General features: G+C 34.2%; 1 protein-coding gene across 1 annotated transcript in view; it reads right to left on the bottom strand.

Moving 5' to 3' along the window:
• Positions 1 to 20,444, bottom strand: part of NCAM2 (neural cell adhesion molecule 2) — a 145,618-nt gene that overhangs the window by 53,536 nt on the left and 71,638 nt on the right. Inside the window, exon 12 of the mRNA XM_017732672.1 lies at positions 17,592 to 17,765. Within this exon, the coding sequence (XP_017588161.1) occupies positions 17,592 to 17,765 (174 nt within the window). The remainder of the gene's footprint in view (positions 1 to 17,591; positions 17,766 to 20,444) is intronic.

Here is a 20,444-nt window from a genome sequence, read left to right as displayed (position 1 = left end):
TTATAACAATTTTTTGACAAGGTATACCACGGATATTGTTGTTTGGTTGTTTTTTTTTTTAATTTTGTCAACCAGAATTTAAAAAGAAACACAGCAACAGAAAATAATTAAACCTTACTGAATAAAAAATTCAGTTTAACCTATTATGTGACCATAATCCTGAAGTTTAAGCAATATTAAATATAAAGTCCTTCTTTTTATTATTCAGATTCTTGTAATTCGCAAGCAAATCTAACACAGTATAAAAAAACCACAGTACACAACCCCCCCCAGAAATAAATAAGATAGAAAAAAAAAAAAAAAGCAGAACTTCATATTATTTAAAATACAGTGTGCAAGCATTTCAGCCAGAAAAGTTCCTTTTATTGTCACAGAATTTTAGCTGCTGTCAAAATGAACCATGGGAAAGCAAGATCTAACACAAGATTTGCTGTGAAATAAATTGTACTATAAATCCAAGTCAGTAAAACCAAAACCAGATTCCCCAGCTGCTTCTCTGGTAGGTTGTTTATGTTACTTTATTACAGTAGAATGAGAGGGAAAAGGTCTGGCATATTAAATTGTCTTTTCACTGAAGTGATTCCCTCAGAAACCTTCTAAGTATGTGATATATTACATAAACCACCACCAAGGAAAAGAAGGTTAGGGGAATTAACAGTACGGTTCCTCTACATTAATCCCAAAGTGGACCTTATATGAGGTTAATTAACAGAAATATCACATTGTCACATTGCTCTGATTGGAGAAGTATCTGCTGCATAGGACAATGTTATTCCAGTTCCAAATTCAATCCCTTGAGGATGTTAGATATAACTGAAGCAGGATATAAATTTACTTTGAAACAAAGTAGCTGAGACATTGCTGAAATAACATCTTCACTCCTATATATCTGAGATTGCAGTGGCAGAGTGAAATTTCTGTCAGAAAAGCATTACAAATTTGAGGATGGTTTGGGTATTTTTTCTTACTTCTTTCCCTTTAATCTGAATCTACATTACTACAGGGGATGAATGCAACCTGAATACTGTGCATGTTAATAAATGGAGTGTTTTGATTTAACAGCACTTTGCTGCACCTATTATTGATTATTTTACTACTCTCAAGGAAAAACTGAGTCCCCTGGAAATACCTGATTCTCTTTCAGAGAAAAAAAATGAATAGTATTTTTATGAAGCTTAAACAGTTTTCTCTTTGTGATGATGACTCGTGTTCTTTTAAGGGCAGGAGAAAAAGTCATGGGAAGAAAACAATGAGAAATTTAAGGTAGTAAAGTATTAAGGTTCTGTACAAATGTCTGAGACTCTTGTAGATGTTACAGAATATAAGGAACTTTGCCCAAAATCTGTCTGCCTGGGATGAGCAACAACTGTTTTGTTTATTCTGTGTGTTTGCACAGTAGGAGGAAGAGTATAAAATCTCTTTTTTCTAGCTGAGCCTCTCAGTTAGCTCACAGAAATATTGACAGAATGAAGTAAGAAATTGCCATGGGGGAGAAATACAGGGGAAAAAAACAAACAAAAAAAAGATTTTGCTACACAATAGACAAAATGTTAATTCATATGCAGAAGCAGCCTGGCTGTCTCAGTTCCATCTGTCTGCCTTGCCCAAATAACAATTAATTTCATAAATACTGATTCAATCATCTGTCTATAAATGTCAGAATTCAGCTAACACAAATAAATGAACTTTAATAATGAAAATATTTCAAGCTGCACATTCTATGAAAAACATGATGATAGCAGATCCTTCTGTAAGTGAAATCATTGGCATAAACTGGAGACTATCAAGCTTTAAGTAATTCCCTAAAATACCAGAAACAAATGTAACCATTTTAATAATCAGATAAAATGGTTCTGTTCCAGGAATTTTCATCATTCTTTGCACTAAAATGTATAATTGTTATAATATTTTGTAATAAAAGTTTTAGTGGTTTATTTAACTGTGAATATAAATAATAATCCATGAATAAAGACATACAGTGTAGTAGATCAGGTATAATCAATATAATCTAATTTTCACTAACATGACTAATTTCTTTAAAAAATACTTTTCAGTAGCTGACATTAAAAATGCATTTGTCAAAAATGGCTTTAATATTTTTATTAATATTAATATATAACACATTAAAACACAATTACATGTTAAGCTCCTTTCTTCCATGTATTTAATTTTTAATTTTATTGGGCTGCATTTTGAGATGTCACTATACAAACTGAACCAAAAGTAGCATCCCCATTCAGGGATTTTCTTTGATACCTATTTATATCGAAATAAATCTAATAAGAAAAGATTCAGGACAATTACAGTTACAAAATGCACAGTACTATAAATTAATGAAAATAAAGCAAGCAGGAGTTTACACCAATGTGGATACAAAAATGCTGCTAGCAAGGATTTTCTTGCTATTTTCTAAGTCCGTGAGAGACTTTTCTCTCTCACAGAAGAGGTAGCAGAGTTCTGTAAACAACCAAACACCTGCAGCCTTGAGAAGTCTCGTTTATACTATAGCAGAAAAATATTTTGACAATGGATGTTTTAGGATTTTAGCCAATCACCCCCAATGGGTGGCTGATCCTTTTTCCAATTAGACTATGAAGAAAAAGTCTATAAAAGAGTTTGTAAAATAATTAAATAAATCAATCTTGCTGCACAATTCCTGCCTGCTGGATCTTCTCTCCTCCTCCCTACGGCTGCGGGACATGGTAATATACCTTAGGGCATTTTTTTATACACTAAAGTGCCTAGAAGAGAGCATATTTGTGGATTGACAACATAGTTTATAATATATTGGATCAGCATGAATCCAGAAGATGAGTTTTGTCATTTAACAAACTTCAGGTGTAATAATGAATATCTTTTCTTTAGAAGGTCATTTATTTTAAAAAACATCCTTCGTTCAACTTGTATTTAATCTGAATAATGGCAGAACACAGAGGAAAAAAAAAAAAAAGTCCTGAGGAAAACATTCCTGGAACAAAAGCAATCTATTGAGATAGACCATTGTATCAGTAAACTTTTCACCAATAAACTTTCCACAACTTTATTCAGAACCGAAACACAATTGCATGAACTGCATATAAAATAAATAATCTATGTAGTGTTTTTTAAAAAAAAGCATGTATTATTTTTAGGCTATAGGTTTACAAAAAATATTTGTACTCCCAATGATAGACTAGAGCATATTATCTTGATATCTTCTTCACACTTTTCTGTTATACTAATTTGACAATAAAATAGAGTATTTTGTGAACAAATCCTACCACTTGTACTGATTAGCGTCCTATCAGCAATCCTGCGCAACCAGGATCTAGCTTTGATAGATTTTGTTTCCCATCACCATTACAATGGAATTTATATTTCAAACACACACTCTCTTTATTATCCCTTTCTCCGAGTTTTTAGTTAAATATTTCCTTGACATTTATGATGACCAAGCCAGCTGCTTATTAACAAATCTTTGAAAATGCAGTCAACTTCCATAAAAGGCACTTGTAGATATTAAAGGAAAGGTAAATGGAAGTCAAAGCATAGGAAAGGGATAAGAGAGAAGGAAATGGAAGAGGAAAAGGAGAGGAGAAAAAAAGAAAGAATGGATAATTAAAAACTTTTTAAGTACCACTAAATTTAAAGTTCAGGAGAGAGAGTCCTTGAAACAACCGATATTCCCTGTCAGAAGATCTTGTTAAACTAAACAAAGGCATCCTGAAAGAACCAATTCTTTACAGAGTTGAATAGGTAAAAATGGAAATAAATACTCAGCTTCAAAATCACAAAATTCAAATACATTTCAAAAACAAACTCTCTTTGAATTACCTAACATTTAAAGTGTCAGGTCTCCTCCCAGTACTCATTAGCCCTTCATTTTATTTATTCAGTAAGTGTTTTAGAACAAGCTTTTAAGAAATACTTTTATAATTTTGTGCGTATATGTGTGCGCATAGCATTTTCAGTGTTTTGAAGTGTTGCAACTTATTGGATAATAACATTCAGCGATGGCTAACAGTTTCCTATTGTAACATTTAGAAGAATTATTTAGTCAATAAAAATTCTGGATCTCATGGAGACTGGTGAAACTTGGCACAGTCCTTAGAAGAAATGACCACAGTATTTTTTTTTTTTTTTGGCATGTTCAGACCAGGTATTAGGTATACACTGGGAGAGATGTGAAGCACTGAAACAGGTTAGACCAAGACAAGAGGGTGAGTAATCTCCATCCTTGAGACTGAGTTAGACAAAACCACACCTGACCTGATCAAGGACTGCCAATAGTATTGATTAAAGCAGGAGGTTGGACCAGATAAATACCAGATATTCCTTCCAACCAAATTTTCTGATTCTATAAATTAAAGGGGAATACTATCTTGGTTCTTGGAACTCCATTTTGCCCTCTGCTATAAAACTATTGAACAATTCTTAATGCAAAGACTTTGCTTGGAGAAGCAGCCAGACACTTGAAATGGACTACAGTAAAAAGTTTAATGAAACAATAAATGAATACAGTGAAATCAATGGGGATTTGGACTTCTACCAGATATTCCCCCCATAATGTGAAAAGAAAGTATTGTTCAAAATGCTTTCTAACATATAACTGATGTTCTCAGCAGGGTTCATTGTTAAATATTTACGTCACTATAACTGCTGCAATTTTAGTAGTACAAATTACACTGCTAGCTAAAAAATCTGATTAAGTTAAACCTTTCCATTAATCAAATATACTTTCTGTAGACATTAGTTTTAAAACTGTCCTGTAAGAAAAAATTCTAGGCCATTGAATACACTGGAACTTCCACTGGCAATATGAACACAGAAAGACAGCAGAATTAAGACTTCTGAGTAAGTAATAGTTTACTGAGTGAACACAGAATACAAAAAATGTAGTAAAGGAGTAACTTTTAATCTCAATGCAGAAGGCCAATCAATGCCCTTATTAAGATAATTTATACTGTGTCATTTATCCTATTGTTTTTTTCTCTTTTTGAACACTGCTTCAAGCCTAAAATTAGTGGTTACTGGAAGACAACCCAGGAAATAAAACAAGAATACTTATTAGGAGACTACAAAGAACACGCTCATTGTTAGCCTGCAGGCAATGCTACTATGTATTCCCTGTTTCATACCAAAGTTTGGAGTCTAACCTGGATTACTGAAGAAGGGAGTGTACTTCGAGGGGGCAGGCTGGAGTTAGTTATGAATATATACCTTCCCTTCTTCTAGTCTTGCTGCAGCTATATCACTTTGTCTCATTCCTCAATTGTATAAACCAAACTGTATCCTATCCCAGTCTATTTCATATATGGCAGAAACTAGAACCTCTCACTCTCCCTTGCAGGGCAGAAAGCATGTCAGTTTTTCCTGCCCATTTTTTTTGCTGTTCCTACAATGGAGTTCCTTTTTTTGACTTCCATTCTATTTGAAATTTGGAACACAAAGTTGGAGCTGAAAATGGTCGCCTACATTCAAAACTCTACCCATGAATTCTTTGTTACTGAAAGATCCTGAGCAAAAGGTGAGGTAGGCTTCACCTGAATTCACAGCAGACAACAGCTGTATCTTCTAAGCATGAGGCCCACACTAGTTCCCATGGTGCACCTGGAATACATTCTGTTGAATGTGTACAAATAGTTCATGGTGTAGTAAATCCACATAGTTTGCCATCTGAAGATCCTGCTTTTAAATATATCAGGGGGAAAATCAGGTCTAAATTAGCAATTTATTCTAAACTAGTTAGTGATTATTGGGCCAAATACATTCTTTTTTGTCACAAAAAAAAAAAAAAAAAAAAAAAAAAACCCACCAAAAAAATCACAGTATCACTTTAGTTGGAAAAACCTCTGAGACTGAGTCCAAGCTCTGACTGATTACAACTTTGCCAGCTGCCACAGCCAGTTGTTTCTTGAAAAACTCCAGGGATGATGACTCCACCACCACTCCCTGGGCAGTCCATTACAATGTTTAACAACACTTTCAATAAAAAAAATTCTTCCTGATGTTCAGCCCGAACTTCCCCTGCTGCAGTTTAAGACTGTGTCTCCTTGTCCTGTCACTAATTGCCTGGGAGAAGAGACCAACCCCCACCTGGCACCAACCTCTTTCAGAGAGTTGCAGAGAGGGATAAATTCATCCCTAAGCCTCCTTTTCTCCAGATCAAACACCCCCAGCTCCCTCAGCTGCTCCTCATTAGACTTGTGTTCCAGATCCTTCCCCAGCTCTGTTCCCTTCTCTGGACACACTCCAGCCCCTCAATGTCCTTCTTGCAGTGAGGGGCCCAAAACTGGGCACAGGACTCGAAGCAAGGACTTGACTCACCAGTGCCCACCCACCCACAATCGCTGCCCTGGTCCTGCTGCCACACTAATGCTCATACAGGCCACATAGCCTTGGCCTTCTTGGCCACCTGGGCACAGCTGTCTCACGTTCAGCCACTGCTGACCAGCACCCCCAGGTCCTTTTCCTCTCAGCAGCTTTCCAGCCACTGCCCCAGCCTGTAGCATGGCAGGGGGTTGTTGTGGCCAAAATGCCTTCAAAGTCTAAGAAAATAATGACTTAACAACTGTGCCTTCTTCCTATTGTCAGCAAAGTTCTGCAGAGCTACAATTTCTTTCTCCTATGAGGCTTTACAACATATTTAAGATGTTTTGTGTAACAAAATGCAATTCACTAGTTTTCTTATGGTGTTACAAAACTGCACTGTGTTATTAAATACAAATTAGATGTGACCTTTCTTAACCAGATGGACCTAAACTGCCCATTACTAAAAATACATCAGTACTCTTACAGTAAAACAAAACAAATGTTGAGAATTCAGAAATTCTTAATGGTAAGCCAAAGGAATACCTGAGAACACAGAGGAATGAATGTGTTAAAGACTATGCCCAGAGACGCAGAGAATTTTTCATAGGTAAATTCACATGTTAGCAAGACTTGTCTCTCAATTAAGACAGCTATTTAAAATTCCAACATTTTCAATTTCACTCTAATTCTGCTTTCTAACAGTAATAAACAGAATATATAAAATCTGTATGACTTTTCTCACGTAAGTTGCTGCAGCCTCGGAGCTGCCTCTGAAACAGGAGTTCTGTCTTTCACTCATCTAAGCCATGCAATTTTCAACTCTGGAGCATGCTAAGTGTGAGGAAAAGAAAGTCCACTTGCTCTGTTACCCAATTCAGGAGATGGCAGAAACCACCACTTCAAATAAGAATGAAGCAGCTCCTGATTTGTGCTATCTCCACAGAGGCCATTTTCACAATCCCGGATGTGTCTTTCCTAATGTTCCCTACTGTGCAAATGGAAAGACCTCAAGGCTGACATGAGTCATGATTTCCAGAATTGTTCTTTTGCTTCTCACATGCAAAGATAGTTTTCCTTCATAACTATTTCTTCCTCATCCCTATCCTACTCCTGTATACTACAATATATTTCTTACCAATGAAGAAAGAAATGGGGAGACAGAAAAAGGGTCATAAAAAAGGAGATTAATTTAAAGATATTGTGAAATGTAATACAGATCAGGCCATGCTATTGTTCTGTTGCTCATTCTTGTATGTGGCTGAAGGAAAGCTCTATTCATAACTATGTCATTCAGTGACCTTGAAAATACTTAAAGAATACTCTGTCATCTGGAGCACTTTTCTGTTTTGTATTACAAAGTGCAGCAGAAGTTTATACACACATAAATATTCCATAAATGTACTTTATCTTTTTCTAAGTAGACAAGCAAGGTACAATAAATGTGGATGAATACGATACACACTTGAAAGGCAGAATTTGCAGCTGCACCATGTGTCTTATTTATCAGTTATTCATACCCAATACTGCACTGCATCACTCTTTACTTAACAAGATTTACCTTTACAAGCCACGTCAGCAAGACCTTTACATCAGATCAGCTGTTCACCGTAAATTTATTTGAGAGTGTGCGGTTATGAAAAGCCTTAAAGGTCTAAATAGGGAATAGACCAGAATTTTCACAGTAGCACCAGGAGAAACACATTTGGAAAGACTGATTCTCCATTTAATTTCTTATTAAAATATTTACTACATACTTCTTGCAATCAAAGTATCTTCCATTTGTTCCTACAGAATTTCAAGTCTGTGTCTTGAGAAGACCATAAATCACATTCTGCAATGAGCTTTGACTGGCTGACTAAATGCAATTAAAAACACAGAATTACAAGGGAAAAAAGGTAAGCTCAGATAGTGGTTATATGTGCATAACAGTTGCTTTAGTTATGAACTCATGCTGTGCAGTAAATTGTCTGGATTCTCTTCACTTCTCATGACATTTTATTCACCTTTAAATGTGAAAAGTACATCTCATTCTCCTGATGTTTCAGGTCTGTATGAAAACCTGAAATATTTTAACATAGTTTTTTCCCTTTACATTTCTCACTTTCCAGCCTCTCTAATCCATCCATGTAATTTAGTTTAAGACATTTATTTACAGTACAGCCTTTTCAACCACAAGAGACTTTCACGGCAAAGATTTGGATGGAGATCAGAATTTACACAGAGTCAGAATTAAAGGCTGAATAACTTTCTTATGTGACGCTATACACAGAAAATAAATTGGATAAAAAGTGGTCTTTGTCCTAACGTTTAATTGTAGCCTATAGTGGTTATAAAATTGCATCCATTCCTTCACTATTTTTTTACTGACAACTTGTCATAGAAAATTTTATTGGCAAATTGCATCATGACATTTTATCCCAAGATCTTAGATTTTTTAAAAATTAAGCACTTTTTATTTATATTATTTATATCAGGTCTTACAACACTATAGCTTAATTATATATGTGTGTGTGAATATATATATATATATATACAATCCCTGCATTCTTGTAATTTCAAAGCTGGTTTTAAGTTGAGAAAACTATTTTTGAATCAAGCTAAATACTCAGTTTCTTCTGAAAGAAAATGAGTCTAGGCTTAGCAATAGTATTGTCAGTATACTAAGTGATAAGAGGAACGATCCACAAATTTTTTTACAATATTACCAATTATTGCCTACCGAAAATGGACAATTTCTTGAATGAAACCACTAATTTTAGTCAATTTGACAATGTGACAATAAATATCACATAATAAAAAGTTGGATATAAAGCAACAACCTATTTTTGGGGTCTAGTTTTATAGGAATTTTTCATCCATGATTCTGCTTTCCTTAAACTGCCAAAAATTCTGATAATTGAAGAACCAGATTCTAAACCTCAATTCACGACACAGAATTGTTTTCTGAATGGCTTATGCCATCATTTAAGAGACACAAAAACCTCTGAGACTTCAGGTACTTCTAAATTTGTGGTACATACATAGTATTCCAGAAAGGCATAACCACTCCTCAGGAATAGTAACTGTTATCACTGAATTGAAGGTGATCACAATTCATGTCTTAGAGAGTCATATCTGACAGATCTGCCAAGGAATTAAACGTCCCAAGATGCATTTTCCCTCTGGGAGAGGCTCATGAATGCATTTTTCCTTCTGCTTTTGCAGCTTGCAGTAGAAATAAATGAATTCTGCCTTGAATATTTTCAATTCTTAAAGCAATTTTGAGCCCTGACTTAGCCTACCAAACGATTTGCAAGTTATTTCTGTTTGATTTACAAATTATACAGATATATTCTGTATATCAGTAAACTCATTAAGAAAATTAATGAATTATATGGGATTCGTATCTCTCAGGAATTTATTTGAAAGTCTTCTTGGTTTAATGGTGAAGTATTGTTACACTGGGAAACTGTTTTAGTAATCAGTGGGGTACATACTTTCATGCTTCAGTATAAAAGAAGCAGTAAATACAAAACTTACAACCTAAGAGGTAATTAATGAGAATTCTAACTAATCTATCTATTAGTTTTCCTCTAAATTTCAATAATAAGAGACAGTAATTGCTTTGGTTTTTTTTATAGTAAGAAAGAATATCTTTTTCCATAATGGCGTTTCTGAAATCTCAAGGGAAATCTATGCAGAAATTCTTCCCTGTGAGGGTGGTGAGTCGCTGGCACAAATTTGCTAGAGAATCTGTGGACGCCCCATCCTTGGAAGTGTTCAAGGACAGGCTGGATGGATTTCTGAGCAATCTGGTCTAGTGGAAGGTGTCCCTGCCCATGGCAGGGGTTTGGAATGAGAATGAACTTTAAGGTCCCTTCCAACCCAAACAAGTTCATAATTCTATGATTCAATAAAATTTTGAAGTCTTCTGAAAGAATGTCTGTTCATATGATGTCAATCAAAATGTCTTGCTTGAGGACAGAAAATGAAGTTTAGTAGTTTTACCCAAAAACTGAACTGCACAGACAACAACAACAACAAAACCCACAAAAACCCCAACCCCCTGCTCCAAAAAAATAAAATAGAGAAAATGGAATAACCTTATTTTAAATGTACTGGTTTATATTTTGTTTTTACTACAAACTTTTATAGTAAGAGTTGCCTACATCATATATACCTTCTCATCTGTGTTGCCAATTCAAAACTAAATAGCACAACACAGAGGTAGAAAACTTAGTTTTGATTACCTCATCAACACTGGCATGTACATAACTTCCTCTAACTTTAATTCAATTTTGTGTAGTAAAAGGAGCAGCAGTACCAGGCAGAACACACAGCACAGCAGTTTAAGAACATATCTTGGGTAACAGAAAACCCTTTATCTTCTATAATGTGACTTAAAACACAGCTAAAAGCATGTGAATAAAATAGTAGAGACAGGACGTGGTTTAAAAAAAATCCCTTATTTCACAAAAAACCTGCTAAATATGGAATTTCCATCCATAGAGACATTTAGAACTCAGGACAAAGCCCTAGCAAAACTTTGAATTTGGCCCTGCTTCAACCCGGGGGAGTTGGAGCTGATAATGACAAGGTTCCTTTTGGAACCTTTAGGAATTTAGGAAGCTAAATTTTTCTAGAATTTCATGAAGTACATGAAACTCAGCGTACTTAGATGAAAAAGGAAATAAACAGAACCTGCTGAGATTTGAATGTGAAATTAGAAAGAATTACTTATTTCAGATTTGAGCTATAAATTGTTAAAATACAGAGAGAAAAAAGCTAAAGTTATATCGAAAGCAAATACTTACATTAGTGCTTGAAACTGGATAACTCCTTATTCGCTGAAACTGAAATATTACATTTATTGTTCTTCAATTTGTATAATTAAGATGCTGTAAAAGCTCAGAATTTTTCCTTATGCTTTTTTTATTTTTCAGAAAAGTAATATAATTCAACTTGTTGTCCACCTGACAAGGGTTTTCGTTTTTTTTTCTTTTAGAAAGAAGAAAGATTTGAACGTTTCTTAGAGAGAAACATTTTTCATCCTTTCATTTTGCATTATAATGGAAAATTGTGAAAAATTTTGTATTTCACTTCTTCTTGCACATAGTCTGTTTATGCTATCACAAGGCTTTAAAATTATTGTCTCCTTTAATAAAATATTCAGTAAAGGAACATAAACATATGTAGAAAAATTATCTTTGGTATATTTTTGATATCACTGCATGAAATATATTTACAAGTAACACTTTTATTATTGAATAATATTCTACTTGGCACATTATTTGTAAAACTTCTGTTTTCTGCCATTCTAAAAATAATTTCTAATATCAAAAAGAGAAAACATTCTTGATCATTGAAATTCAAAACACATAAATAGATTCAAAAAAGCATCTTGTATAACACATTGGTTTTCTATACCTTTTTTTTCTACCCTACATTTTGGAAATGTATGTACAACTTTAGATTATATAATTTGTCTTGTAGAAATTATTTTATGTTAGTATCCTACAAGAGCTAAATTATAATTCCAGGGATAATTTCACTAAAAGAGATGAAACTCAACAGAATTATCTCCTGAAAAAACGCCAAGACCTAGAGATACCAATAAAGTCCAGAGACTTTGAGTTTGTGGGGTTTTCAGATTGGTTGATTTCGTTTGGGGGTTTTTCTGTTGTTGTTTGGGTTTTTGTTTTTCAGAAAAATAAACGACAGGAGACTCTTCTGGGTTCTAGGATCCAGTCATTTCATGCTACACACTGTTACTGCGATAAGAAATTCTAAATTATCTAGGCATTAATACATTAGCGCCTTCCCTAGCGACTCAGGAAACCTAGAACATTTCTCAAATGTCTCTCAACTCAATAAATGAGAAGACTTGCTTTAAGAAATCTTCCAAATGTATTGAGGTTTTATATAGAATATCAAGAATTGAATTTTTAGAATTAAAAATGCATTAATTTATAAATGTTTGCCTAAAAAATCACAAAACCCAACAGTTAAAATAGGAAAAAAAATTGATCTAAAATCTGAGAATTTTCAAACTCAAGTAGTTTAGAGGAAGCAAAGGTGGTGTGTATGTGTGTGTGTGTGTGTATTGGCTACATAAATCCCCAAATGTGTATCTCTCTTCTCTAAGATTAGAGTGCCAGCCATCCATATATCCCATAAGTGAATTTCCACAGTAATCTGAATATGGGACTGTGTTCATTGTATTCCTCATGTTGTTCTATCACCAACAAATTGAATAGCACTAGAAATGCAGAGACTGATTTTTCTTGGTATTTCCCTCACATAAATATTTAATGCTCTGAAAAAACAAGATCCAATGACATGTATCTGTCTACCTGTAAACTGAAGAACAAAGGAAATGAAGTGTTTTGGATTCCTGTTGAAGACATTCAAATGTTTTCAGAGAGCACACATTTTTCAGGTTTCAAGCACACTTCCACAGTGGTATAGATTTGTGTAAAAGCTAATTCTTTACAAATGAATTATTTGCTGCCTGTAAACCAGAATTACTATCCTATAATGCTATTAAGATAAAACAAAACCTTGATGGGTTCTCTATTAGAGTTATACCAGTGGTGTTTTCTGAAGGATTGAATGTGAAGAACTGAATTTCAGAGACTCTGTCTTTTTTCTTCCTTGAAAAAGTCAATATTGCTTGAAAGGGAAAAAAACCAAAACCAGGCTTTTTCTTATGAAATGTTTGTTGATGACACAGAAGCAGATCAGTTAATGTCCTTTCTTTAAAAATACAATTGCACAGAGGATTGTGGTAAGGTAATTCTTCCAGCATAGGTGTCTTACACCTTGTCACTGGTTTTTTTGTGCCTACAGAAGAAAGCCTGGCAAATACTTTTCACCCACAGTTATCCACTTGCCGATGGTGGATGGGCACCTTCCCACACTCAGGGATTTACCAGCTGTCTGGGCGAAAGGATGCAAACTCTCCTTGGAGAATTAATCTTGCCAATATTATCTGCATTTCTGTTACTTCAAGATTAGTGGGTTTCTTTTCAGTTTTGACAGAATCATAAATGTCTGGGCCCTGAGGGGACTGTTCCCTGCACACCCACCTCCCCTTGGGACTGGTCCACAGAGAACCCCTCTGTGAAGTTGGATTTGCTGGTAGCCTGCAACAAAACAACTTTCATATTCAGAGGAGCACCTAACAAGTGCAGAAAAATCTTGCTGCCATTTCCTCCCTGATCTCTTGGTGAACTACGAGAGTGTTGATTATGATTTTAAATCCCTTAATAAACTGAAATTGGTGTATCAGAATGATTGCTTCACTTTCTGTGCTCTCCTTCAATAGCTGCAATCAGCACAGACTTTCCAACGAAATCTCCTTCATTATAAAAGACAAAGGGGAGAGAATAGGGAAACAGATATTCCTGGTTACAGCTCCAAGACTAGAATTTTCTCCTTACCTGAAAACAGCTCAAACTAGTAAAGTTTGAGACAAAAGTCACCTTTAGACCATTATTTGAAGAAAATGTCAAATGAAGAGAATTGCAGACTGGATTTGCATAGAATCCACTTCATACTGCTTAATTGTCCTCATTAAACTTATTTGTATTTACGGGATGATTGATTACAGAAGAATACCTAACAACTTTGATAAGCATCTATTGTGGTTTTCATATAAATAAAACAATTATAATCTTACTTGTAAAAGGTTTTATACATAGGTATTGGATCATAACCAGATGAAAATTAATGACTTGCTAGCATTAGGATTCTCAGCAAGTTTTTGAAACACTTATTAATCATTTATTAATGCTTTATTTATAAACTTGCTTCTGTAGCCACATTTCTGTGATGTTTCTTTCATGTAAAAAAGCATTTTTCATTAATTTTATCAGTTTATGGCTGTTCTTTGTTACTGTGTGAAGACAACAATGCTATTCCTTTAGGTCACAGTAGAGAGAGAGCAGAATACTCAGTTTATCTCTGAAAATCTCTGTATTGGAATTCTAAGAGTCTTCCAGGAACAACTTTCTTCTGCATGTAGTTGTTCTATCTCTCCCTTGAAAGATGTTTTTGGAATTTGCACATTTTGTATATTGTGGGAAGAAAGGTCTGCAGTTTTACCACTCCTGAGTTGAATCAGACGGATAAATAACTGCCCTGTAAAATTTCAGAATATTTTATCACTTACTGCTGGGAAAAAAATCATGACCCATGCATTATGTATGCACCACCACTTGAGATGTGCAAGCAGTTATCGGTCCCTGTGTAAACAGCATTTATATCTGAATCTTAGCCATAAACTGTCCCTAAAATGTGAACAGATGGAAAAAGTGGTTTTGTTTCCATTAAGGAACATTGACTGAGTGTGGAAATTATGATGATCCAACTACAAATCGTAACACAGGAAACTGACTGCATTCTAAACAGCCTCCTCACTTAGCTGAGATGATGTTGAGGCATGGTAGGAAAGTGGTTCTTTGTTACTAAAGCACAATCAGAAACTGTCTCAAAAATATTTATTTGTTATTATAATTTAATAGACTTTAAAATATCCTAAAGTGTCACAAAAAGCTGAAAGAAAAAAAAAAGCCTTCACACTAATAAAAGCTTCTTTAAAAAATCCTTCAGGCAGTGAAAATAGGGATTTTGGAGAGGATATCTCAAGGTTATCTTAACATGACACTGTAAGTAAGATAAAATATAAATGGAGAGAAGTTTAAACATGTTTTAGAAGAAAATGCTAAAACCTTCTGAATGTTCAGGAAACATGCAAAGGCTGAATATTCCAGAAAGATTCCAATTGCATTTAGCAGTATTTCCTTTATAAAAAAACAACACTAATTTTGTTTTTTGACATCTCCACTTGCAAAAGCTTTTTCTGTTCTGCATTGTTATGTCTGTGTTTCAGTAACATGTTCGGGTTTTCTGGTTTGAGCCTATAGTACTTCACAAACAGAACAAGTTTTCAACTTAGAATAGAATACTTGAAAGGACTTATGACAAATGCTTTTTATCATAAAGGTCACTTTTGATTTCCCTTCTATAGCTTCAATAAGATTTACGAAAACAAGATGTCTTCTGTTTAGTAAATATTTGACAATCTGAAGTAGTTTTTGATTTCTAAAATAGTTCAGAGAGAAATTCAGAGAAATATAGGATATACAGTCTCAATGTTTCTGTACAGGGGTATATCAGTAGAGATTTCAGAAAACATCATGAATTAATTATGAATGTAGTATTAATTTTTAATATTGCCCACTGTCCTTTCAATATTTATGTATTTACTACATGACTCTCTGTAGACCACGATGGCTTTTTAGGTTGTTTTCATATTTACTAGTTTTTGTCATCACTTGGAGTAATTTTTGATAATATATGCTATTGAAAGGTATCTTTAATATGTCCAAAATCATAAATGTGACCTATTTTGTTTTCTTAACAAAACCTTTCAACATACAGTTAGGAGACAATGAAATGAAGAGGAAAACACATGTTTTCAAGATGCTACACTCCCTGAAATCTTCCATGTGAAAAAAGAGAGTAAACTGTACAAAGGAGGATGTGGGAAAATAATATGACAGTATGCAGGAAGTAATACAGCTTTCTGCCAAAGAAATATTTAATATTAGTAGGAATAGCAGCAGAGATCCTAAATACTCACAATCTGCTTCATGGTGGTAACATCTGTATAAGGAGTGCAGGTATCTGTACTCGCCACTCTACACCAATTTTAGAATAGATTACCATAGAATTCAAACAAGTCTTGGACCAAAATGATTCCAAGATAAATTCACGTTATACAGAAATCTCCAAAATGAGCAACAACTTAAAAACACTCAATGCTGAAAAAATGTTTCAAAAGGAAAGTGTGAATTTTTGAAGAAGGAAGCTCCAGTCAACTTTAGTAACAAGGGTCTGTCAAATTACACATCTTTCCTACTGTAATCAATTAACATTTTAATAAAATTCACATCAACAGAAATAATAGGAAAGAAAGTTTTATGGGGAGTAAGGTGAATATGTTGTTTTGCGAAGTTAACACTGAGGACTTTTTTTTGTTCTGGCTTTACAATGAAACTAAGCATCTGTGAGATTGACTGATTGTACTCACTGGGTTTTTACTCATTTGAGTACCTTGCACCCTACTACACAGGCTGGTCATTTCAGGTTCTACTATTTGATATAGTTCATATCAGAAAAAATTATTGCAAATTCATTGAAGGAAGTAGTATGAGAATAAAAGTCTCAGACTTGATCTGCAACATTGCATGAAAAGAAAGGAAGAAGTACACCAATAGCCATTAATGTGCCTGCCCTGCAAATAGAGGAAGCTCAGTGTCTTCTTTAGAACTTCTAGTATTGAAAGAAATTCAATCTATATTGGAATAAAATGAATGTTACTATGATTTGCATTATTACATTTATACACACAGTTACTGTGTTTGGCTAAGAAAAACAAAAGATGAAGAATTATAAACCTGTTTTTTGAATACATGTTAACTACATGTTCACCATATGTTTCTCTGAAATAATTCTGTAATTTTGAACATGTTCAGTTTAGTGCAGAATTTTTATATGAATATAGGATGTGAGATGGAAAGAGATAACACACTTTAGATTTGCTATATTTTTTGTCTCCTGTCACTGCTGATAGCTGCAAAAGCATTCACCTCCTGAAGTATTAATCAGAAGACTGTTGGGGCTGCTTTAATTTGCACTAAGAATACCAAAATGTAAATTTGGATACAAGGGTTAACATTACTCTGTATAAACTCCCCAACTCATCAGGGCGTAAAGAACTCTTGCCTGTTTGGGGAGGCTTATGTTCTTTTCTGCCAAGAGACACGCAAGTAAGTACCCTCTTAGAGGGCATTTAATGCTTGTTGAACAAACATCACAGATATGCTTTTGAAACAGGTATCATGAGTATTAACAGGTATGTAGAAAATTTACTAAGTAGCTCAAAATCAGTAATTAATGCCCAGGATTAAATATTACACAACAGCTTACTTAAAATTATTAATTTTGCTGCATACATAATGCACATTTTCAAACGCAATATCATTTCTACTCTCTTTGAAATGTATAGCTTCAAAAGCTGGCTTTTAGTGGGACATGAAAAAGCGACAACAATTGTAAATGTTTTTAAAACTAAAAAGTAACAGTTGACTTTTACAAAGTTGCAGGAATATTTCTAACTGGCGTAGAGAGGTCTGCACTAATATAAAGATACAGCTACTGCACTAAGACAAAGAAACAATTAAGATATACTTACAGTCTTTTCCTTGGACATTCTTCTCAGTTAAAATACTTCCATTTATTTTTTGTATACTTACTTTGAACTCCATGGGAGCGAACTATTTTCCAGGTTTCCGAGGCTACCTCTTTCACATCCACTTGGTAGTGGTGAATGGGCACACCTCCATGTGAATCTGGCTTATTGAACGAAACCTTGGCAGTGGTTTGTGACAGCTCTAAAACTCGTACTCCATAAGGATTTGATGGCACATCTGAAAAAGTACAAATACAGTTTAAAAATCAGCAGCAACGAGATAGATCTAAGCAGCTGGTAATCTACCCACAAAAGTTTCCTTAGAGTCTTCAAGTGAGTAAAAAATAATATTGAATATCGTGCAATAATATTTGTGTTAGACAAACAAGCTTTCTACTATAGAGCTGTAAGAAAACCACATTCATTTTCTTGTATGTTAAATTACTGCAAAAATATTTTCCATTTTTGCCTTTCTTTTATAATATGATATTTTTAGTAGCTAATTCCATGATGGTCAAATGTAAAAGATCAGTTTGTTGACTGTATAACAATGTAAAAGAAAATAACAAACTTTAAATCAAATTTAACAAAAGAAACAGTTACAGCTAAATAGATCGTTCAGACTCTAAATTCTTTGAAATGAGATTATAACAAAGAACCTTATAAATAATTTGGCCATTTTATGGAATTCTGAAACACAGCTGAAAACATGAATCTCTTTTTCTTTTGTTGGAAGACTGGATTTCAAGCTACAAAAAAGATATATTAATGGAATGTTAAATTCTCAGTTTAAGAACTAATTCACAAAATAGGTTGAAAGAAACATTTTCTCTGAAATCAAAAGCAAGAGTATATCTTTCAAAGTAGGAAAGATCTATGAAAATAGAGCAGGTGTTTGTAGGTGTTGAAATGCTACATATGAAACAAAAGCAAAAAATAATATTGGGGTCAGTACATCTTTAAAAATAGAAATATTACTTATTTTTACAATTTATAATCAAACACATAGAAGTCAAAAGACTAGCTTTTCTAATTGTCCTACATTTTAAGGAGTTATAATCATAAAAAATTATATTGAAAATGCTAGGAAGAATTCTAATTCCATGGACAGAATACCAGAGTTTTGAAACACCATTAGAAATTTCTTTTCTGATCCATCTGAAAATGATTTGCATACCTGCTTCCAGATTTGACATTGCTTTTGTCTCCATGTTATAAAGGATATTTTTGTAAGGACATGTCAGAATTTGAGCCAAAGTCTGTAATTTGGTGAGTGGGTAATGAACCATTTACATAAAATATTGTCTGTATTTGAAGGCTGTCAGACAGTTGTGAATAAAAAGAAATCAATCTGCGCTTCACCCAGCATTGGTACTTGAATGAAAATGAGAATAATCTATATCTATAAAATATTAAGGAACATATTTAACGATATATTCCGCCACAAATTCTCAGGAAAAGGACAGTGTCAAATCTGGCCTAAAGGGGCTAATTTGTACAACCTTTTAATTATCCAAAACTTAAGTTTTTTTGAGAAAAACATCTCTGTCAGTTGTCAGACTTGAATGTCTTTATGTGAGTATCATAGCTCCTACAGCTGGCATTTCTGATTCTAGGCGTCCTGAAACCTCCAATACTTGGTGTTCATTGGTTAAAACCAGCATAGATTTATTTACATGGATGAAAAATTATAATATCTTTTACTTAAAGACACAACTATGTGAATCCATGACATTATAGATCTTAGTAGAATTCAAGTCTTAGCTAGAGGGATTCAAACCCTTTTTTATTCCAGGAAACACTCATCAGGGTGACGATTTTGCAAGAAATTTTCACTTTTCTTAGAAAGGGATTGGAGATTTGTGATCAGATAGAACATGACCAAATGTAACCAATCTGCTATGAATACATGAGAACACAGACCTGGGTTTTGGATCTGTTTCTAAATTGATCAAAGAGTTGGGGGTTTTTAGAAAAAAGAAATTATGTTCAAAAAACTTACAGACTTTTTTTCTGTGACCACGTAGAAGAAGAATGAATTATATGAGTTGTGTGTTAAGTCAGCATTCACCCCAAAATCAAGAGGAGGAGGTTTAGAACCAACTTGTGACCGATCCCTTCCCTTCAGATTCTATTTACAGCTGAGAGAAATACTTTTTTTTTCCTCAATATAGTCATTAAGTACATAAGCACCATTCTGTGTACAGATGCCTTCTCTCCAGAGCTTAAATAGCAGTTCTGAGAGGAATGGGAAAAATACGGAGTAAGAATCCTAGCAAAGCAATCCAGGACAGCCACACCAAAGCAGAATGGCACTTTATGAGTCATGAGGATACCATAACTTGGGAAGATGATTATCAATATTCAGTAGTAAAGATGAATGCTCTTCGGATTTAATTGCAAGCTAAAAGCTGCTGTGGATACCTACAGTATTAAAAATAGCTTCTAAACGTCTAAAAATTATTTTTCTCTTGTTAAAAGTGTTCATAACAAACGAAAACATTTAGGGGATGAATGAATATCTAATATCATTCATGCTATTTTTATGGTAGTTTTTTTGGATGATACTTTAATAAGGCAAATCACCAGGGCTTCTGTCTGCATCAAAACATTTGGTCAGTGGTATGAAACAAACATGTGTTATTTATATATCCACTCTGTTCTTGACTTTCCAAATCTTCAGGAGACCTCTTCTCCTTGTGTGTTAACGCCTGTGTATGATTAACTATAATAAGCACGTGTGGCAGTTTAAACTTAGTTCTATGGACCAGTTGCTAAACCAGTGCAAAAGCTGGTACCGCCTCTGCGATTTACATATTTAAAGCAAGAGCAAGCTCGAGAAGTTCCTTTTTTTCCCGCCTCCCGCGGAGGGGTGGCGAGAGAGGGGCTCCCCCCTGCCCCGGGCCCTGTCCTGGAG

Source organism: Corvus brachyrhynchos, unplaced genomic scaffold (assembly GCF_000691975.1).
Source record: "Corvus brachyrhynchos isolate BGI_N302 unplaced genomic scaffold, ASM69197v1 scaffold231, whole genome shotgun sequence".
In the NCBI taxonomy this organism is placed as follows: Eukaryota; Metazoa; Chordata; class Aves; order Passeriformes; family Corvidae; genus Corvus; species Corvus brachyrhynchos.
This window is presented reverse-complemented; position numbering and strand designations above follow the sequence as displayed.